General features: G+C 52.9%; 1 protein-coding gene across 1 annotated transcript in view; it reads right to left on the bottom strand.

Annotated features, from left to right (window-relative positions):
- LOC101422177 (disks large homolog 5-like) overlaps positions 1-23085 on the bottom strand; it is a gene marked incomplete at its 5' end in the record, with an annotated part of 172307 nt that overhangs the window by 8849 nt on the left and 140373 nt on the right. Inside the window, 16 exon segments of the mRNA XM_058299541.1 lie at positions 3638-3834; positions 4476-4646; positions 5464-5612; positions 6185-6368; positions 6929-7075; positions 7757-7890; positions 8191-8353; positions 11477-11627; positions 11902-11991; positions 12652-12764; positions 14021-14165; positions 14563-14686; positions 15403-16416; positions 17209-17301; positions 20912-21015; positions 21332-21507. Coding sequence (XP_058155524.1) covers positions 3638-3834; positions 4476-4646; positions 5464-5612; positions 6185-6368; positions 6929-7075; positions 7757-7890; positions 8191-8353; positions 11477-11627; positions 11902-11991; positions 12652-12764; positions 14021-14165; positions 14563-14686; positions 15403-16416; positions 17209-17301; positions 20912-21015; positions 21332-21507 — 3155 coding nt within the window.

Genomic DNA, 23085 nt, shown 5'->3' with positions numbered 1-23085 from the left:
ACACTCTGCCAGGCACTGTCAGGGAGACCAACCTAGATCCTCATGACGTGAAATTAGGAAGCTCTGATGCTTATGAATGTGGGAAAGCACTGACAAAAACAGTAAATATTAAAAAGGATATTAAATTATACACACATGTATATATGTAGTTATGTATGTATGGACAAGTGTGTTTAATACATTACAATAACTATCCAAAAAAAAACCTATGGAAAGAAGACACTGCAATAAGATATACCAAAATATTACAGATTTAAAAACAAAAAGAAACAATGGCCAGAATTTTCCAAAACTGACCAAAGTGTCAAGCTACGGTATTCAAGAAAGTGTTAAGAACTCCCCAAGCAGGATAATCATAAAGAAAACTGAAGACAAATCTTAAAAGCAATGGGGGTTGGGGAGCAAAATATTACCTTCAACAATAAGGGTATGAAAAATGACTTCTCTCCAGAAACCAGAAACAGCAGGCTCTTCAAAACCATATTCAGGTCCTAATGCCCAGAACTTGTTACTGTTACCTTATATGGCAAAAGAGGTGATGCAGTTAAGGATAGCAAGAGGAGGAGCTTACCTGGGTGAGCCCTAAATGCAATCACGGGTGTCCCTGTAAGTGGCAGATACACATGGCAGAGAAGATGGAGCAGAGGGAGTAAGATGCAGGTGCTGTGGTCACAGGCCAGGGAAGGCCAGCTGCCACCAGACCTGGAAGAGGCAAGGAAGGACCCGCCCCAGAGCCTCAGAGGGAGCCTGACTCTCCTAACACCAGATTTCAGTCCAGAGATGCTGAGTGGGACTTCTGGCCTCCGGGCTCTGAGAAAAGTGTGTATTGTTTTCAGCCACATGGTTTGTGGTAATTTTGTTATGATGGCCCAAGGGAAATGAATGTATCATGAAAGCCAGGAGACAGTCAATAACACCTTTAAACTGATTAAATAAAACACCTGTCCATCTAAAACTCTATACTATCCCCAGTGAAAATCATCTTCAGAAATGATGGCGAAACGGACATTTTCAGACAAACTGAGAGACTTTATCAACAACAAACCTGTTCTACAAGACATACTGAAGGGAGGTGTTCAGCAGAAAGAAAACAAAATCAGAAGTAAACACATAACTGCAAGAAGGAATGAAGGGGGAAACGGACTTGGCCCAGTGGTTAGGGCGTCCGTCTACCACATGGGAGGTCTGCGGTTCAAACCCCAGGCCTCCTTGACCTGTGTGGAGCTGGCCCATGCGCAGCGCTGATGCGCGCAAGGAGTGCCATGCCACGCAGGGGTGTCCCCTGCGTAGGGGAGCCCCACACGCAAGGAGTGCACCCATAAGGAGAGCCACCCAGCATGAAAGAAAGCGCAGCCTGCCCAGGAATGGCGCCGCACACACTTCCCATGCTGCTAAGGACAACAGAAGCAGACAAAGAATCAAGACGCAGCAAAAAGACACAGGGAACAGACAACTGGGGGAGGGGGGGAATTAAATAAATAAATAAATCTTTTTAAAAAAAAGAAGGAATGAAGGGTAATGGAAAGAGTAAGTATAAGTGAACAGTTGGCCGGCAAATCAATAATACTCTCTTGTGTTTAAAGTATACATAGAATTATAATGCGAATACAAAAGGTGGGAAGGAGGTAAATGAAATTACAGTATTCTGATGATCTAGAATCTTTCCTTATAACTTATATCAGTAGTAAGTCAGCGATGCATGTTGTGTAGTCTACTGTAACCCCACAAAGGAATAAAATGAAAATGAATAACTTTAAAAACTAAGAGATGAGGAAAAGGGTGGGATGAAATAGCAAACATACTTGATTAATACAAAAAAAAAAAAACCCAAGAAGGGAAAAGAGGCAAGAAAAATAGAAAACAAATAGACAATAAATGTAAATCCAAATGTATCAGTAATTACATTTCATGTAATGGATGAAATACTCTTATTGAGTGACCAGAACAATTACATGTATGTTCAGGCTGTGAAAACTCTCTATGTTCTTCATGTCTCAGTAAATGTTGTGTCCTTTTCTGTACATATATTTCAGTAGAATTTTTTAAAAAGACATATGGTCACAGTGGATTAAAAAAAAAAATCCATATGCTACTTGTAAGAGATATTTAAATATGAAAAGACAGGAAGAATTCAAAGTAAAAGGATGGGAAAAGATGACCCAGAAGAAAACTCGTAGAACTGAATCAGACAAAATAGATTTCAATGCAAGAAACATGACAGACCTAAAGACATTTCACAATGATAAAAGGGTCAATTTACCAGAAAGATATGTATTAATTTAAAATGTACTTAATGACAATTTCAAAAATTGTCATGCAAAATTGAAGGACTAAAAGGAAGATTTGACAAATGGCTGTTTTTCAAAGATATATACATATCTAGGACATACCCCAAATACACTGGAGATGGTGCCTGCGAGAGGGAAGAAGGGGACAGGGGAGAGCAGGCAGTGAGGAATGAAGGAAAACCCAAACGAGGGAGAAGCGTAGCCCTAGCCCTAACTGAGGCGCTGGCAAACTTTTCCTGTGAAGGGCACGGGAGTATGCATTTCAGACCAACGGCAAAGCTGAGCGAGACTGGGGTAACAGTCCCTTTCACATTTTATATTTAAAAACATAAAAACCACCCTTAGCTTGCAGGCATGGAAAAACAGGCAGGCAGACCTGGCCCCCGGGCTCTAGTCTTAACGGAGAGTAATGGGGAGCCCGGGACCCAGGGTGTGGGTAACTCCACTCTCTGAGCCCCAGGCCTCCATTTTAAACACAGAGGAGAAGGGACAGGAAAGGGAGGGAAGAAGGAAGCCACCCCCCTTCTGTTCCCAGCGGCCCCTGCCTGCCCTTCCCCTGCACGCCATGCCTGCCCTGCACCATGCCCGCCATGCCCCGTGCCCATCCTGCCCCTGCCCACCCTGCACCGTGCCCGCCCTGCCTGGCTGGCACACATCCTAGGGCTACAGGCCAAAATCAGAGCAGCTTTGGGAAGGGCCTGCTTTACAGGACAAATGCACCCTCCCCTCGAGGCCGTCTGCCAGGGTCCACCTGACCTTCTCTGATACTTGACACCAAGGACCTGCGGAGATGGGTGGCCCTGGGTCACCACCAAGCAGCCTGAAACGCAGCCATTCTGGAAGCAACGTCCCTGAGCAGAGACTGCTTTTGGCCTCCCCACTGCCCATCTTTGTCTCTCCCTTACTAACAGGGTTTCCTGTAACGTTGAGGCCACAATGCACCCAGCCAAATCCCTCTTTTCCCATGTCCCTGGCAGATGAGAGTGGTCAGTGAGATACAAGTGGAAGCCACAGCATGGGGCTGTGATTTAAAGAGAGTTGTCAGGCAGAGGTCCAGCCTCCTTCCTGCCACCTGAAACAAAGACATGATGGCTAGAGCTGCAAGGACACACATGGTGACCACAGGGAAGCCCCAAGACCGGAGCCACACACTATGGGTGGCAAGCAAAATGATTATAGACTCTGAAAACTGCAGCGCCACCCAACCAACCCAGATGCCTGCCGCCAGCCTTCTTGCATTTGAAAGAAAAATAGACCCTGTCTTGCTTAAGCCACTGTCTTGAGGCTTAAGTGATAAACCTCAACCCAAATCCTGAGAGTCCACTGGAAAACCAAGTTTAGCCACTTGCCTTCAAAGAGTGGAATGGAGTCATTGGAAAAGGCGTCCAAGGCCAGGAGATCCCTCCCTTCTTTGGACCCACTGCGCTTGTGCTTATGTTTCCTTCGAAAGAAGGACCTGCGTGCGGCGGCCGACAGCGTCTTTGCAGCGTTGTTATCATCTTTGACTTCGGACATGCTGAGCCTCCTGGAGAATTCTTGGTCCATCCTGTGGCCGCAGAGAATGGCAGCGCTGGGCAAGGCCGCTGGGACCGTCTCCCTGCCCACACTGCTCGGTGAGGAAGGTGAGAGCCGACACAGGACCAGGCCTGTTCCAGGGCTCCCCTTTGCAGGTTTCATAGCTACTTCGCCCAGCCCACCACCGAGGACCCCTTCACCCACCTTTGCAGGGGGTTGCACAAACACCAGTGCTAGGGGCCAGCTCTTAGGAATTTCTACCACTTTCTACTTGGATCAGTGTCAAAGGAACTGCCACGAAAGCCCTCGCTTAATAGCATTTTCTTGAGCCTGTTTTCCTTCTTTTTTTTTTTTTTTCAGGAGGTACTAGGGATTGAATCTGGGACCTTGTACATGGGAAGCAGGTGCTCAAACCTCTATGCTACAGCTGCTCCCCAGCTAAACAGCATTTAAAGTTATGCTTCCTGAGTCACCACTGTCTCTCTGCACAATTCTGATTTATGCCAGGGGCAGTTCCTTAGATAATTGATCTTGGCCAACCAGAGGCGGGAACGAGCAGCTTAGCCCTCCCCGCAGCCCAGGCCCCTGCCCTTCATCCCTGGGACAGCTCCGTGGCTGGCGGCCCACTCTGCCCCTGCCCGAACCCCCGGCCCGGGGCTGGAGAAGACATACACATATTTGCTGGGAATCTGCCCGCGCTGGATCTTCTGGGCGTTCTTGTCCAGCTGCCAGGCCATCCAGTAGCCAAACGTGCCCTGGGGCAAGGTGTCATCAATATAGAGGATGTCATCCTTCTTAAAGCTCAGCTCATGCTCCACCTCTGCCAGCCGGTCGTACAGGGCCCTGGGTGGGTTGAGGATGCGATCAGGGGGAGCTGCACCCTGAAGGAGCCACCCCCCAAGACTGCTCTCCTGCACTGTGCTTCCCCCAGACCAAAAAGTCATTCCAGAAACTGGAGCTGGGTCTTCCCACTCTGCAGCAGCTCCCTGAAGGTGGGCGCCCGTGCTCTGCACAGGAGGACGAAGGTGGTGCCTTCCCCTAGGACTAGGGCAGCACCGTCTCCTTCAGACTGAGAACTTCTGGCCAAGACCTGAGGCCCTGCCCTTCCCTTCCAAATGGGTCTTCTTGCATGCCTTCCCTCCTGAAGGCAAGGGCCATGGTTCCTACAGACTGGAGACCCCGCAAGATGGAAACAGGCCATGGAGACAGGGAAATGCACCACATGGTACTTCACGAGCAGTGGTTCTTAATTTTGGGGGGGGTCTCAGATCTGAGGGATCATGAAGAAAGCTAAAAGTCCCTCCCAGGAAATGCTTAATCCTGTGTCTGCACCCACATCATGTCACAAGGCACCCCAATGTCCACATGCACACTGCTGGGCAAGACGGGAAGGGGAGGGGGGCAGACCAGAGGGAAAGGGGGATCTGTGGCCTCCAAATCCCCCCAGGCCCTAAGCCCCAAATAAGGAAGCCCACCTGCTCCTCAAAGCCCACAAGGGTGTTTCGAAGTCACGAGCACCGTGCTGTGACTTGCAGATCAGGGGGTCAAGTAACAGCTACCACGGCCCTACCCTTAGGAGGCAGGAAGCACAGGGGCACTGATGAGGAATGGAGCGCCACTGGAGGCCCCTCCCCTGGCCCTGACCCCCCAGGCCCGGCACCTGATGTAGAAGCTGTCGCCAGGCAGGCCCTTGATCCTGGTGAACTCCTCGGGCCGGTACTGCACCTTCAGGCGGACACTGTCCTTGGGCTTCAGCATCTCCACGTAGACCTCCTCCACCATCTTGCTCCAGACGTCCAGGGAGCCGTACTGCCTGGGGATGAGGGGGGTTGGGGTCAGAAGGGCAGAAACCAGGGGGCAGCCTGGATAGCCAGGAGAGGCCAGTGTGGCGAAGAGGCAGAGAACCGACATCCCCCTACCTGGGAGCCCCCCTGCCTCCCCTCTGGAGGAAGGGCTGAATCCTTGGGGTCTCCCCCAGTGCCCAGGAAAAGCCACGTTTGAGTCCTCGTGCAAGTATGAGATATTCGAAATACAGCACTCCCTCTCATTGCACTTGAACCTTTAAATATCTATGCACCAACTCTTCATCAAAAGGGGACCCTGTGCAGGGGAGGTACAACTCTCCCCGTCAAATCTGAGGCTGCTGCGCACAAGAGCAGAGCATCTTCTCCTGGATCCCCGCAGCCAGGCTGGGGGGCTCCGCCCACAGCTTCTCAGAGGCCTGCCCGGTTTCCCAGGGGTCTACCCAGAGGGTCTATGCAGTACCCTGAGTTTATGAGGGTTTAAAATAAAATCACCCAGGGGTCACCCGGCATCAAATCTGCGCTGTCTGTCCCCAGGGCCATCTGAGACAGACCCCCAGGGTGCAGCTAAGGACTCACCTCGAGGAGGAGGTCCCCTGGCACGAGGCCGTCGGGACCCCTGGCAGGGCTGTCATCCTCCACCTCGGCCACAAACACCCCGTGCAGGTTCCCGCCACATAAGTGCACCCCGAGCTCCAGCTGAGACTTTTTGATGAAGATGACTCGCGGCTCTGGGGTCTTCTTGTTGGCATCTCCCACCATCCTTTCGGGAAGAAAAACGAAGTTGCTCGATCACGCACAGATGGGGAGGCGGGCACGGGCAAGTCAGAACTGCGGCTGATCCGGACCCGGGCTCTACTTGCCTCACGGTCTCCCGCCTCCCCCTGCCACCCTCCTGCAGCCTTTCAACTGCGCCACTGAGCCTGTGCCCAGGACCACCGCCCTCTAAACCAGGCGCTCCCTGGGGGTGAAACTGCTCTGACGGCCCCAACCCAGAGCCTGATAAACAAGTGAGGGATAAAAGGAAAAGAGAGAGGAGAGGTGGGGCAGAGAGGGAGTCAATGGGAAAATGAGAAAAAAGAAGGGGGGGAGGAAAAGAGCGGCTATGGCATGCACCTCCCCTACCAACACCAAAGACCCAGTGTGTGGCTGGGGTGGCTGGGGTGGCTGGCAGCTGGGGTGGGGACGCAGCAGCTGGGGGGTGGGGAGGGCTGGCAGCAGCCCCAGGCCCACGCGCTCAGAGGAAGAGCTGGGGCTCACAAGGAACCCCCGCCTGGCTGCCCGCACAAAGGGAGGGCTCCCAGCCCGTGCTGGCTGGCTGACCTGGAGCTGGGCATGCTCTGCTTGCACGGGGGCGTGCCAGGGCCCTCGTTCTGCTCCATCAGGGGATCGATGGCAGAGGCATGTTCCGGGGTGGTGGCACCGCTTCCCTGGAGCGTGGAGTGGGTGCTTGCAGGGTCCAGGTGGGAACTGGAGCGGGGAGGGGCAGGGAGAATGAGGGGCAGCCACCCAGAGCCACACCCCTCCAGTGACAACACGGGTCCTAAGGGGGGATGGGGTCCACATGGGTCCTACCCCAAAGCCCAAGGAGATGCAGGTGCCTCGGAGCTTGGACGCGCGTGGCCGGTCACCTGCAGGAGGCGCCGGTCCACCTCTCCCCTACCCAGGGCCCACTATGTCCTCAACCCCGAGGTCCTCTCAGACCACCTCTGGCCTGATGCCTGTGGCACCCCGGTGACACGTGAATTCTCTGTCCCTTTTCCTTGGCTCATGTCTCGACCCCCCACTAAGCTGCAACGTGCTAGGCTACTGGAACCCTGTCTCCCCCTTCTCTCACCTGCCCCATGGCCCACAGCCCGGGGTAAGACACAGGCAGGGGTGCAGGGTCTGCTCAGGACAGAGTGTGCCTGAGAATCCCGCCCTGGGCTTCAGCCTCTGGCTACCCAGTGCGACCCTGGCCCACAGTTAACTCGCCCAGTGTCAGGAGGAGACATGTCCCTTTAAATGTCTCTCTCATCCAAAATCTAGGCTGGTCAACTCTCCTCCTCCCAGGAGTGGGAGGCCCAGGAGATGCAGCTGGTAGCCCTGCTCTCCAGCAGCTAGCCCGTCCCGCCCACTCCCCAGCCCACAGTCCAGGGCCTCCAGCCTCACCTGGAGCGTGAGTGGCTGCCCAGCTGGTGCATGTGTGGGTTGTACTGGGCCAGGATGGTGACAGTGTCGCACTGCTGCCCGATGATGAGCCGGGCCTGCTGCTCCATGGCACTCCACAGGTTTATGCCATTGAACTGGGGAGACACCCACAAAGGGCTGGGGACAGGATGTGGGGGGCGGGCTGGGCAACAGGGACATGGGGGGTGGGCTGGGGGATGGGCACATGGATGTGGGGGGAGAGCTGGGGGACAGGCACTTGGGGTGCAGGCTGGGGGATGGGGATGGGGACGTGGATGTGGGGTGCAGGCTGGAGGATGGGGATGGGGATGTGGGGGGTGGGCTGGCAGATGGGGAGGAGAGGAGGCTGAGGAGGAGAGGAGGGCGAGGAGGAGAATGCTGCCACGAACATGCTACGGAGGGCAGCCCTCTCTCACCTCAAGTAACTGATCTCCGTACTCCAGGCCGGCCTGGTGGGCAATGCTTCCCCCGGTCACCTTGGAGACGTAGATCCCACCCTTCTTACCACTCACGATGGAGATCCCCAGAGGTTCCAGGCTCTTGTGCACCTTGACATGGCATGGCTCCTCCACGTAAGGCCTTGGAAGAGAGCCAGCAGTTTGGGGGACTCAGATCCAAAGAGTTCTGGGGAAGGGTCTGTGCTCAGGCATGCAACTGGGCTATGCAGAAGAGGCCAGGGAGCGCGGGTGCTCCTGGGGTGACACAGGCGGGTGGAGGAGTGGCTACCCCAACTCTCTCATGACAAATGATGCACGTTCCTGCTACCTCATGTAATGTGAACATGGCAGCAATGGACACCAAAGCACCCCATCCCAGAGACACGAGAACGGTCCGTGTGAACTATAAACACTGATACGTGCAGGGGAAAACCCTGAGATTCTCCACGTGAGCCGAGCTGCCTCACACAGTATGCAATTTACAAACTCCAGCAGGGTCCCAAGAACCCCTTCCTGGGAAAAGAGATGGCTTCTGGGGTGACAGTCCCTTGAGGAAAGACAGTATAAAATATCAGTTTTTATATTTATTGGCTACCCAGGGTGACGCAAATTGATCATGGCCCCCTTTAGAAGGCTTGGGTTTGCAGCGGCAGTCGGCATGGAAGCCATGGAAAGACCATGCACTCGCTGCACCCCTGGGGAGCTGCCCCCCGCGCCCAGGGGCACGGGGGAGAAGGACCTGGGCCCGGCAGCCACAGGCAGTCTCAGAAGAGGTCTGTGGTGGTACGGATCGCAGGAGAGCTGAGATTACACCTCTACCACGGCCATTCCCCCGGCGCCCTGCAGCGCTTCCCTCGGCCTCCCCAGCTCAGACCAGGCCTGGTCCGTGGCCAGGTCGTCTCCATGACTCAACCTGCATCCAAACGCAGACGGTTTAGAGGTGCAAGACCTCAGAGAGCAGCCGCCCCCAAGAGGAGGTGCTCCAGCCAGGGACACCACAGTCCTCCCTTAACACGCCACCCTCTGTGCCACTTCTAACCAGTACCCTTTCCTCAAAAGAGAAAAGGACAACTGTAAAATAACAGCCATTCAACAGAAGCCATGGAGCCGTCACAACTGATGAATCAATCACGACAACTCCTCTGGAAAGACGAACAGGACACACTGGGAAACGAGAAGGCAGGTCCGTACAGCACAATTCCACTTCCACAAATGTGCACGAGCAAACTTACATGTATGCACACGCATGACGACATCACAGAAGACCACCAACATGTTAACAAAGTGGACCTCTGAGTGAGGGCATGTGTGGTGATTTTGCTTGTTAATCTTCTGATTTTAATTTTTTAACATAAGCACAATTAATTTTTCTCAGGATAATGAGGTTGCATTTTTGTGAGCGGTTAAAACACTATTTCCTTGAAATCTTGTTCATTTTTTTAAGGTTCCTTTTAAATAGGTTTATAAAGTATACTTCATGTGACAAGGAGCTTAGAGTAAGTAAAAGATGTGACTATGTATAACAAATAAATAATGAAACAGGAATAAAATACACAGACACACACATCACAAACAGCAGTTATCAAATCTCTGGTTGATGAGATTAGTTTTTTCCTTCTCTCAGGAAAAAAAGGATTATTTTAAATAAGTGTTCTCTACTCTGATGACTTGTGTTTTTGTCCAATTTTCTATGAGTAGTTATATGACAGTATGCTTCAAAATCAGGGGTAAAAAGGATTTTTTTAGGAGGTACCAGAGACTGAACCCAGGACCTCATACGTGGGAAGTGGGTGAGCTACATCCGCTCCCCAGGATTATTTTTCACATGTGTTGTCTGCTCTGGTTGCTCGTGTTTTCACATTTCTCTGATGAGGCCGTAAGCTCACGACACTTGTGTCCTTCCCAGTGGAGTCCCCAGCTCTCTGCACAGCACAGGGAGCGAAGGGATTACTGGACTGCGACACGACGAAACCCCCTCTACTTCTAAGGACGCACTGACTTCAGGGGAAGGTCTTGGTCTCGCAATGACCAGAGCCGGGGTCGAGAACCTCCAGCCCCGGCCCCATGCCTGCAGGCCGTGTCCCTGTGTGCACACATGGGAAATCCCCGTGGGTGAGGACCGGCCCTCCCCGTGGACTCACACTGTCCCCTAACGGGCCAGGCGCTGGTAAATGGGGACACACCCCTCTCCCAGGCTCTTGGGCTGTTTGACGAGGTCACGCTTTCGAATCAAACACGAGATTTTCTTAACGGAGCCGCCCTCCCCGACCCTGCTGGCAAAGGTCACTTTTGAGGCTCACGGCTACAGAGGGTCTTCAGCTTTTTGGTCTCGCCTGGACAAGGGCAGCTGTGTTCTTTTTTACGTGATTAAATAAAGGCAAGTTCAAGTTTAATGAGATGGCCTAAAGACCCACACTCTGGACAGAACCTTCTAAATGTAAACACGATCCACCAAATCCCATTTGGAGGAATGACAGAGGGGGACGACGTGTGTGTGGGCAGCGTGTCTGGAGGGGAGTACGGACTCATAGACGGGGCGGCCTCGGACAGACATGAGGCCTACAGTGAACCTAAGAGCGAAGCAGGGACTGGCCTGCACTTAAAATGAAACCACAGCTGGCTTAGCTGTACATTGAGGCTTTATATTCTTTCTTTGCCCCTTTATGTATATTTCACAATAAAAGGTAGAAATAATAATAACCGAGAGCTATAGCTGTTCTGGGACCAAAGAACAAGGCAAAGAGTGAACCCCAACGCCCACTGCTAAGACGTGACACAGACAAAACACTACAACTTTCCAGCCTCAGTTTTCTCATTTGCAAAATGGGGCTAATGACAATCATAGCAACGTCACTCACACTGGGGTTAGTCTGAGGCTCTCACGACTTAATACACTCACGGTGTTTACACAGAGCGACAGCCGCGGCCGTGGAGCCACCGTTGGGCTCGTGTCCAGCACCCTCCCCACGGCACTCCGTGGAAGGAGCCCACCCTGTTCCTTGCCTTGTCACCTACACGTGCCCACCCCTGGGGGCACAGCAGGCTGGGCTACGGCTCCCACATCCCAAGGCCCCGTGGGTGGCACTAGGGATGCACCAGAGCAAGACGCGACCGAGCACCAGCGGAACCAAAACCCAGGTGGCCCAGTCCTGGGATCAAATAACAACGGAGCCCGCCAACCCCTGCTGTGCGCGCCCATGAGCCCCCGCTGCGGGATGCGTCGCCCACCAGTGTGGCCGTGACACAGAGCCCAGGCGGTCCTCACCGGTCCTTCCTGTGCTCCCCGAGGGACGCGGGGTTGACTGCGATCCTTGGCAGCGTGGAGGCCGAGGCCTGGGACTGGCTCCAAGAGGACAGGGTGTCGACGTTCAGGGGCGACTGAGGCGGCGTGCTGCACTCAGAATGCGACAGGGAACCTGCAAGAGAGCGCGGGAGCTCGTGGGCCACCATCATCTCCGGGGGCCCCGGCTGCCACGGCCAGGAGGAGGACGTGCCCCTGCCGCTGCGCACCGCGGGGCCTGACCGCGCCGCAGGGCCTGGGTCCATCCCAAGTCGCCAAGCCCAGGGCTGACTCGGCAAACGCTGATCAACGGAAGCAGGTGCAAGTTATCAGCTGTACCCAGACACTCAACAGTGAGGAGAAAGGGAAAGAGCAGGGCTGGCACGGAGGGGGCTGCGAGAGGCGCCTACCTCGATCAGAGCCCATGACAGACCGGGGGTATCGGGGCGTCGACGGGATTTTAATGCGTTCCGCCTTGTACTGCAAGTTACTCGAAGACCCTAGAGTTCCAAGGGGACAAAACTTTAGTCCTACGATTAAACACCAGCCCTCACCACCAATTTGGAAGACCAGAGTGATGTACAATCACAACAAAAACTCTGAGCTGAGCCTTGCCATTCACCCCCTAGAGGTCTAAATGAGAGGAGATGGAGAAAGATAGGCGCTGAGCCCCTGTCCTTGAACAAGCCACACAGCCGACGGCCACTCCAGATGGGACCGCACAGGCAGGGACAGTGACCCAAGCCATGCAGCGGCCGCTCCGTCTTCTCTCCCCAACACCGTGAACCACCCCCTCAGGGAGTCTAGGGGGGACCTGCGAGACCCTACGTGGGGCTACAGTCCCCACAAGTGGACAGCAGTATGCCTCCCCCAGGTCGCGTGCAAGCTTGGGCGCCCAGAGCGAGGCTCCCTGGCCACGGGATTCCTCTGGAGCTACTGCAGCAGGAAGGCAGCAGGGTCACTGAAGGAAGCGAAGAGACACGGGGAGCGGCTCTGAGCGGGGCGGGGTGGGACCAGCCTGCAGGGCTGCGTGGAATTGAGCCGGCCTCCATGGGGGGCGGGCGAAGGCAGTGGGGAGCAGGCCACCAGGAGGCTCTGCCCACAGGGAAGGGGGAGGTAAGCGAGGGCGGGGGCCAGGCGACCGCAGCCGGCACGGTTACCGAGGCGGGTGCTGGAGGGCAGCGAGTTGGAGCCGTGGGAGGCCCTCATCTCAGGGTCGTCACTGCAGACCCAGGAGCTCAGGTCCAGGCTCAGACGTCCTTGGTGCTGGACACTGGAGAGAACGAGAGGGGCGAGGGGGCTCAGGGAGGAAGGCCCGAGCGGGGCGCCCGGGGAAGACGTGTGCGCGATGGGCGTCACCGACACCCCCTGGGCTGGCAGAGGGCGGCCCGTGGCCCTGGGACTCTGCTGCTCACGGGCAAACCGCTCCCGGGCAGAGGGCCCCTCGAGCAGCACAGAGGGCCACACAGCCGGAGCCGCCAGCCAAGTGCACTTCAGCCAGGGCTCCCGTGAAAAGGGGACTTCCGTATGGGAAAAGAGGGACTCCCGAAGCCGGCGGGCTCAGGTGGCTGGAACCACTCCTCCGAGGATGTGGGCCAGGAGAGGCTGGCCCGGAGAGGGGGCTCTGTGCCTTGTTCAAAGGGCATGGCAGGTCACAGAAGAGGGGCTGGCCTGAGCGCAACCCAGGGACGGCTCCTTCCAGCTGTGCAGAGAGGATGCCTCTTGCTTATGCCCTCCCTCCCACAGACCCCACCGGACTCGGGACAAAATCCAAACCTTTGCTTTCAGGCCCCTATGACCTGTGACCCCCTCCTGAGCCACCGTCCCCTGCCACACTCCAATCACTCTGCCCCCTAAGCCAGCGCACTGCCTGCTACCCCCCACCCTCAGCCCAGGCACCTACCTCTCTGCTCCCCCGGGGTGCTCCCCAGTCTTGGGACAGCCAGCCTCCCCTCCCACCTCGCAGTCACTGCAGCACCCCCCCCATCAGGTGGCCCGCCCCTGCCTTCAAGTCACAGTCCAGCCTGTTGCCCTGTTTTCCCGTCTCCAGAGCCACCAACCTACCTGCCTCCCCACACGTGAACACAGAGCACTGCTGGGCCAGCAAGCTCATCCTTCAGTGCCCCGCTGCATCCCCTTGAAACTAGAACAGTCTGTGGCATCTAGGAGGTGCTCAGTAAATACTTGTCAAATAACTAGATGAATGAGCCCAAGAGTGGCCTCGACCCAGCCCCCTCCTATGCAGCCATCTCCTCCTCCATGACAGGGTCAGTGCTGGCACTTAGCGCACAAACACGCTGTGGACACAAAGCCAGACCTGTAGGGAGGTCTGAGCCTCTGTGGGGTTCAAGAGCTTTACAGACCCCGTGCTGGTGGAGGGAGGGGCCACCTTTAAAGTGCACCTTCCAGGGGACCCCAGGCTGCTCTAAGCCCCTTCCTGGCCAAACTGCCCACGAGCTCTGGGTGCCCGGCAGCCCGGGTAGGCTTGGACAGCAGGGGAGCCAGGGAGGCGTGGGGGGGCTCGCATACCTGGGGTGTAAACCCTGGGGGCCGAGCTCTCTGGGGACGGGCAGGGAGCTGCAGGGGCCGAGCCTGTGGCTGCGCACGGTGTAGATGGGGTTCCTCAGGATGGAGCTCAGGGTGGTGCTCGGTGTCACGCTCCGGGGGATGATGCCTGGAAAGGGTCTGGGTGAGAACCACTGCCCCAGAGCCTCCCGTCGGCCCTGCACCTGGCCCCTGGCCCTGAGCACCACCAAGAAGCTGCAGAGTAATTTGGGGAAAGGACTCACAAGTCCAAAAGGGCGCCAGCTGCCAATCCGCTACCCAGCAAAGAGCTACCTGCCTTTCTCCACCGGTAAAACGGACAAACCCACTTTAATGCTTCCACTTCCCGGCTCGCACGGGGGATAAAGTGCTTTGAGAAACAACTGTCACCGATGCCAGACAAAACATCACAGGCAGGGACCACCTCCAGTTCTTCAGGCCATAAGCCAACGCCCCCCACCCTCCCAAGTCTGGGCAGACCCATGCGACCACACGGACCTCTGCCCCCACCCGCCTCATCAACTCACCCACAGACGCCCTGCAGGGGTAGAGCAGGGGGTTGCCGTGCCAACCGGAATGGCCTGGAGAGTAAGGGGACCACTCTGGGAGCTCCGGGGAGAGGTCACCACCTGCCGGGACACACTTCTGACCCTGAGGAAAAAAAGGCAAGAGGTGACTGCTGGAAGCAGGCAGCGACGTGGGCGCGCCTGAAAGCTGACGTCTGCCCGGGAGCTCCTCCCGACACCAAGGCGCTGCTCGTTCACGTTGTGCCGACATTAACAGAAAGGCAAGAGCTTCCCTTAAAACCAATTCAGAAGAAAACCAGAGACAGAATCCCTGTTCTTTCAAATAAAGAGGGTTTATGTGTAGAAATGGTGAGAACACGGGTGCTTCCGACACACAGTCACAACCTGGCTAGCACCGTGTCGTGCTTCCTGTCCGCCAGGAGCGGCACAGCTTCCCTGAATGCTGCCCACCACCTGTGGCATTCTCTTCCTTCTGGAAATGACTACAGCACACACCAAAACAACCACACTATCCCGGGCTGGCTGACCAGGTACGCCGGCCTGTCTCCCTAAACCTTTCAAGGCAAGTCTGCGCCACCGTGTTTTCTCGCAGATGCTCAAAAGCTGTTTGAATAAGCAACTCAAATGCTACTCCTAAGAAAGGGCTCCTCTTTTAGCTCCACATTCCCACCTCCCATTGGGACTGCTTCCCCCCCCACCTCCTCCACCCCTTTCCCTCCCCTCGGGCGAAGGAGCCAGGGCTAAGCAAGCTTGGGGACCTGGTGCAGGATGCCTTGGTGTGGCTCTCGACTGCTATGACCCCCCATTCCCACCAGGCCCCACTCCCAGGCAGAGCTCTACCTCCAGGAACGGAGCGGGAATGACCACCGGGGCAAGTTTGGGCTGAAAACTGGGAGCAGACTTGGGTCTGCGGCGCTTCTGGCCCAGCTCGTCAGTCTTCTGGGAGGTGAGGTCCTCGTCACAGGACTTCTTGGCCGGCAGGTAGGAGGAGTCCCCGTCGCCTTCAGGGTAGTAGCTGGAGGCGATGCGGACCTTCACCTTGCGAGGGGGCGAAGTGCATGTGGGCTTCCCGGGGTCCACGCCAGGGGGCAGGGCCACCGGGGGGCTGGTGGATGGGGAGCTGCCCACCAGAGTGGCCTCTGACTCGGAGCTGGTCTCCAGTCTGTGCTGAAACTTCATGGAGTCGCTCCTCCTGGGAGGTTTTGGGGGTGTCAGAGGCCCCACTCTCTTGGAGGCCTGGGGAGAGTGAGCAGGGACGGGGAGAAGGTAGTCTATCTTGGGGGGTGTCTGGGGGCATTTGAACATGTTCAGGTCAAAGATGAACTTTCTTTGCTTTGGCTTCTTGTACACAGAGAGCTTCTCGGGCTCCACCACGGAGCTGAGCACGGCCTTGGGTCATATCCCGCCACTGTTGGAGCTCTCGGGCTCTGCCTTATCCAGGGGGGCCTCGGACATCCCGCAAGGGCCCGCCTCTGTCTCAAAGGGCAGCAGGGGCAGCCGGCTGCACACATCCACCAGCCCATAGCCACGCTCCCCGGAGAGGTCCGAGCGGAAGGAACTGGGGCTATGCTCCGTGGCGCCTGGGCAGGCCTGCGGGGAGCCCAGGAAGGGCCCCCCAGGGAACGGCTTGTGCAGGAAGGAGCCGCTGCCCCCAGGGGGGCCTGGCTCCTTCCTGTCCTCCAGCCTGTCCACGGAGAAGATGTCTGTCTGCGTGGAGTTGTTGTGCTGCATCAAGTTCCGTTTATTGTAAGCCTGGACCTTGGGGCCCTGAGCTCAGAAACTCAACATCTTATCCAAGTCCTTGATATTTTCAAAGATGTTCTGGCCGTTCCATGAGGAGCTCTGAGGGAACACCTAAAGCAGAGGAGTGAGAGCGAGGGAGATGAGACTGCAGGTCCTGAAATGGGCCATCCAAAGACCTAGAGGGGCTGATGCACACACCCGCATACACACTCACACACCCCCGTCTCCCTCTGGCAGGTGCGGCTTGCACCTGCAGTTCTCAGTCCTGGCTCCTTGGAACTCACATGAGCCACATGGTTCCTTTGAATCTGAGCACTTTCTGAATTTACCTGTACAACATCCTACACATTTTTAAAAAAATTATTAAACATAAAAGCAAAATTGCAGTGTTAAAAATACACTGCTCTTATCGAAACGGACAAGTAATTTTGTTCTATTATAAATTTTGCCAACTATGTAGAAAAATTAATAGGAAAGTACAATGAGCACCCATAAACCTACCATCTGGATTCAACATTTTACCAAGTTGTTTTTTCCTGTCTGAAAGGAAGTTGCAGATATGACATTTTACTCCAAACAACTTCAGCACATACCTCTCAAAATAAGGCTATTCCCTTACACAAGAAAATCATCTGAATAACTAGATATTATTATATGATAACATCATATTAGATGGTATTCAAATATACCCTACTGCCCCCAAAATATACTTTTGTATATAAATATACAGTTATAGCTGCTTTTTGTTTAAAGCCAGGATCCCGTCAGGGCTCACGCACGCCCTACATGTTGTGAAACAAGCTTCCGGCAATGCCGAGAAGTAGAGCTGGGGTCCGCAGAGCTGAGGCTTTGTCTGTGTCCCAGACAATGAGAGCAGAGCCAGGCACAGGGAGGGAGCCTCACCTTTAGGAGAGAGAGGGTCAAGGAGTCCTGGCAGCTCCGCAGCAGAGATTCACATTCGTTCAGAGACTTGTTGTCCAGTGCAATGCCATTGATCTAGGACCAAACAGAGAGCCCGTCAAGCCCACCTGCAGGGCAGCCCCAGGCAGACCCCGGGCAGACCCCAGGCAGGGGCGTGGCCTGGCTGCCATCCTAGGGGAGCAGGCCTGGTTCTGTAAGGCCACACCTTCTGGAATGGGCAGATGAGAGAAAGCCGCTCAGTGGTAAGGCACAAGGAGCCAGGCAAAGGCTTCTGAGGCCAGTGAAACACACACCCTTAAAGTTACTCCAGGGAAAAGTGCCTGTCCGTCTGGGGCCAGAGCCCCAAAGATCTTAGGGGGTCATTTCTGTCCCTCCACTTCCTGCTGCATGATGCTGGACACAGCTCAGAGCTTCCAAGTCCCATTCCTTCATATTAAAAAATGGAAAATAAACTCAAACCCCTCCCAGAGGCAGTGAGGAGACTGTAAACACGGTTGCAAAAGACTTTGTAAACCGAAAGGAGCCACGTGAAATGAAGGCTCATCTCTCAACCCTTGTCCCTGAATCTCTGCCAACAGCCCTCCAGGCATGTCCAGACCTATTTTTTTTTTTTTTGAGGTCCTGGAGCTGGGGATTGAACTCAGGACCTCAGGTGTGGGAAGCCGGTGCCCAACGACTGAACCAGACTGGTTCTCCTGAGTGCTTTGTTTGTTATTTTGCCCAGGGACCGAGCCCAGGACCTCCCTGGGCTTGTATGAGAAGCAGGTGCTCAACTGCTTGAGCCACATCCGCTCCCCCGATCTTTTTAAAAGGGCATGTGCAATGTGTGAATGGTTAAACAAACCGTGGTACTTTCATGCCATCAATTAACACTCGGCAATAAAAAGGAACAAATAGCCGATACACAGAGTACCCTGGATGGCTCTCAAAGGCATGAGGCTGAGTGGAAGGAGCCAATCTCAGAAGGTCACATACTGCAGTTCAACTGTACAACATTTTCAAAATGGCAAAATCACAGAGATGGAAACCAGATGAGTGGTTGCCAGGTTTAGGAATGGTGGGAGGGGAGGGCTGGCTGTTACTACAAAGGGTCAACTCGAGGGCGAGCTTTGTGCAGATGAACAGTTGTGTGTCTTGACTACACTCGTGCTTCCATGCAACCACACATGCTGGAACGGCACAGAACCACACATACACATCGTACAGCTGTCCACTCCCTGGTCGAGATGTTCTAGTTGTGTAAGATGTAGCCCTGGAGGGAGAATGGGTAAAGGATACATGGGAGCTCTCTAGGTTCTCTTTGCAATTTCCTGTGACTCTATAATTATTTCAAAATCAAGTTAAAAAAAAAAGTATATGCAAGGTGATTATCAAAGTGGAGGATTAATTTGGTTATTGCTCTCCTTGTAACTTTTCCACGACTTAACATTTTTCACAATGGTCATTTTAATATGCTTTTAAACCCCAGCTCAAAAGAAAATCTGAGAAAAACTGGCAAAGATGTGAAGCAGGGAGCTCTCTCATACACTGCAGGTGGGGCTGAAAAGGCCAGGAGTGGGAAGATCCTATCAACTGCTAAATGCATAGGGCTCCTGGCCGAGCAGTAACACCAGGAATTTACCCCATCGTACACTTTCCAGGACAGCCTGGAGCCCTCTCCAGCAGTACTTGTAAAGACAAAGATGTCTTCAAAGGAATGCAGAGTGCTGCAGGCACTATAGAAAACAGTAAAGAAATTCCTCAAAGAGTTAAACAATGAATTACCATGACTCTACAACTGCTCTCCTAGGTATACACCTAAAAGACCTGACAACAGGGACACAAACAGATATTTAGACACATGTTCACAGCAGCATTACTCACTGTTAGCCAGAAGGTAGAAGCAATGCAAGTATCCATCAGCAGAGCAATGGGTAAACAAATGTGGTCTAGACATACAATGGAATATCCTTCAGCCATAAAAAGGAATGAAGTTCTGACTCATGCTACAACATGGGTGAACCTTGAAGACATCATGTTGAGTGAAATAAGCCAGACACAAAAGGACAGATATTGCAGGAGTCCTCTTATATGAAATATCTAGAATAAGCAAATTCCGAGGAACAGAAAGTAGATTACAGGTCACCAGGGCTGAGGTGAGGGGGTGGGGAGTTGTCTCAAGTGGGCACAGAGTTTCTGTTTGGGGTGAGGGGGGAAAAGTCTTGGTAGTGATGGTGGTGATGGCAGCACAACATTGTGAATATGATTAATGCCACTGACATGTACTTAAAAATATTAAAATAGGAAATCTTATATATGTTACCAACATATATATTTAATTTTTAGGGAAAAAAATGTCCTAACGACCATCAGGAAGGGACTGGTTCCACAGCTCGTGCTGCTGCCGTCAAGGAACAGCATGAAGTTAGCAAAACAGGGAGGCAGACCCGGACATGCAAGTGTGCAAGGACCTCCAAGCCACGCCGCTAGAAACGAAAAGCCAGGCTGACACCTGAGCATGCTCTGATCCCATCTGGATGAAAAGGCAGAGTGGGAAATACCCATGTTTTAAATATTTCTGCAAGAAAACTCAATCAACTGTTATCAGTGGCTGCCGTGGGAGGGAGGTTGGTAGATGCAGAGTCTGGAACTGGAGGAAGAGTTACTTTCACTGCCAGCACTACGACTGGAATTTTGTGGGTATATCATGAAAAAGTTTAAGACATTTTCAAGTTCAGAAAGTGAGTTTAAAATATTAAATGTGCATGCCCTATGACTCAGAGTAGAGTCGCCAGAGAGAGAATCGTGTACCCAAAGCAGCTATGCACACAGGTGACGTTTGGTGCAGAACTGTGTGCAATTGCAAAAACTGGAAACGATGCCTATGTCACCAGCAAGGGAGGGGGCTTTACATTACACATAATCCAACAGAACATCACTGAGGGGATAGAAATGAGGCTCGATATGGAAAGACAGCCACAATGTAGAGGGCAAATTGTAGAGTAACACAGTATGAGCTCACGTACTCAGAAAGAAACACACACCCACCAGAGCCCTGTACGTGCACACGTGGGTTTGTATAAGCACTTAGGGTCTGGGGGCACACCCAGCAAGTGGGGGCAGAGATTAGCTCTGGGAGCAGGACTGAAGGAAAGAGCTGGACCACTTTTCACTGTATGCATGTATCTATCACTTGAAGATTTTACAGCAAGTCTTACTTTGACAATAAAAAAATGAAACAAATAAAGGATATAATGTTTAGTATGAAAGATCCAAAAAGTTACACACCAATGACATCAACTTGTGAAAAAAAAGTTCTCCTAAATGTACATTCATGCATAGAATACAGGCTGCAGGGAAATTCATAAAAATGTTAAGGAAGCTTTTCTACAGGTGGTAGCTATACAAGTGACTTTTATTTCCTCCGTTTTCTGTATTTCTTAAGTTTCTAAAATAAATAGAAACACATCATCAAGACATCAGGATCAAAAATATTTTTTTTTTAGAGGTACTGGGGATTGAACCTGGGACCATGGCAAGCAGGAGCTCAAACCACTGAGCTATACCCGCTCCCCCCAAAATTATTTTTAAATGTTCACACGGAGCAATGCCCAAGAACATTTCTTTCTCAAACCTTCCAACTGTAATTCAACTGTCTGTCTGCAGCGGGTCACCCTGGCCCTAACCTCGTCCCAGCAAGACTTACCGCCACAAACCTGTCTCCCACTGCAAGAGACCCTTCCTTGGCAGCGGGGCTCCCGGGTACCACGGCGGCGGCATACACTCCATTCTCCAGGCTGATGCCACTGTCTGCAAGCACAAGGCAGACCGCAGTCACCGCCTGGCCTGGCCAGTCATGGTCCTGCCTCATCTTTGCTAACCAGACATCAAAAAGGGGGGTGCTGTCCAACTGCACCCTGCCCGAGCCGGCACCCTGCCCAGGTCAGGCCCCGGATGCAATGCACATCTGGTGAACTGAACCAAGCATGCAAAGGGAGACCAGCAAGACCAGAAGGGGAAGGCACGTGGGCAGCGCTGGAATGACATCCACGCCTTGCCCCTGCAACGAGACCCATCACCTGCCTGGAAGGAGGCAGCGCCCTGCCCCCTCTGCCGGCCCCTCTACCTTTGTGTCCACTTAGGTTGATGTGCAGCGGCGTGACCACCTTCCCGCCCAGGGATTTGCGCCGCCGCACAACCATGTTGATGGCCCCCCCTCCGTTGAGGAGCGCCTTGACCGCCTGCTTCTTGTCCTTGTTGATGAGATCCACATCGTTAATTCACAGCAGCCAGTCATTGACCCTGAGGAGGGGCAAAGCCAGGTCAGCACCCTCACCCACGCCGGACCACCTGTGCCTGTTTGGAAAGCGGGGACCCCGTGTACGTCCAGAAAGATTTCCTCTTCCCGGCACGTAATGGTTAAACTATTAGGTTGGTGCAAAAGTAACTGCAATTTTGCATTGCTGAAATTTGCCATTTGATACTGGAATACATTCTTAAGTAACTGTGGTTATGTTATACATCATTTTAATGTACATTTCTAGTTTTATGGTTTTTTGCTAATGACATTACTTGCTGTTTATTTTGTATTTATTTTGACTATGGAAATTATGTTAGAAAAAAAACAAATTCGAGTGATTTTCTTACTTGAGTTCAGAATGGGTTGTAAGGCAGCAAAGACAACTCACAACATGAACACCACACTTGGCCCAGCAACTGCTAACGAACATACAGTGCTGTGTTGGTTCAAGAAGTTTTGCAAAGGAGATGAGAACCTTGAAGATGAGGAGCATAGTGGCTGGCCACTGGAAGTTGACAACAACCATTTGAAGGCAATCGTCAAAGCTGATCCTCTTACAACTGTAAGAGAAGTTGCCGAAGAACTCAACGTTGACCGTTCTATAGTTGTTCAGCATTTGAAGCAAATTGGAAAGGTGAAAAAGCTTGATAAGTGGTGCCTCAAGAGCTAACCGAAATTCTAAAAAATCATCAAAGTGTCATCTTCTCCTTTTCTACGCAACAATAAGGAACCATTTCTCGATGGGATTGTGATGTGCAATGAAACGTGGATTATATATGACAACCAGGAATGACCAGCTCAGTGGTTGGACCAAGAAGCTCCAAAGCACTTCCCAAAGCCTAATTTGCACCAAAAAAGGTCATGGTCACTGTTGGTTGGTCTGCTGCCGGTCTATCAACCACAGCTTTCTGAATCCCAGCGAAACCATAACATCTGAGAAGTATGCTCAGCAAATCGATGAGATGCACTAAGACTGCAATGCCTGCAGCCAGCACTGGTCAACAGAAAGGGCCCAAGTCTTCTCCTTGGCAATACCCAACCACACGTCACACAACCAATGCTTCAAAAGGGAAAGAACTGGGCTACTAAGTTTTGCCTCGTCCGCCATATTCATCTGACCTCTCACCAACTGACCACCACTTCTTGAAGCATCTTGACAACATTTTGCAGGGAAAATGCTTCCACAACCAGCAGGATGCAGAAAATGCTTTCCAAGAGTTCATCAAATCCCGAAGTAAGGATTTTTATGCTACAGGAATAAACAAACTTATTTCTCATTGGCAAAAAAGTGTTGATTGTAATGGTTCCTATTTTGAGTAATAAAGATGTGTTTGAACCTAGTTATAATGATTTAAAATTCATGGTCTGAATCACAATTACTTTTGCACCAACCTAACAGCAGACTTAGAGCTGGGCTGCCTGGACTGAGTTCCACCCAAACTTGAGTGACCTTCTGCAAGTGACGTAGGCCCTCTGTGCCTCAGTGCCCTCATCTGTAAAAGGGGAGTAATAAAGCATCTTCCTCATAGGATGGTAAAGATTAATGAATTTTTTTATATACATGGAGCAAACAGTAAGGA

Source organism: Dasypus novemcinctus, chromosome 6, assembly GCF_030445035.2.
Source record: "Dasypus novemcinctus isolate mDasNov1 chromosome 6, mDasNov1.1.hap2, whole genome shotgun sequence".
NCBI lineage: Eukaryota > Metazoa > Chordata > Mammalia > Cingulata > Dasypodidae > Dasypus > Dasypus novemcinctus.
Note: the sequence above shows the minus strand (reverse complement) of the source record. Positions and strands in the feature narration are given on the sequence as shown.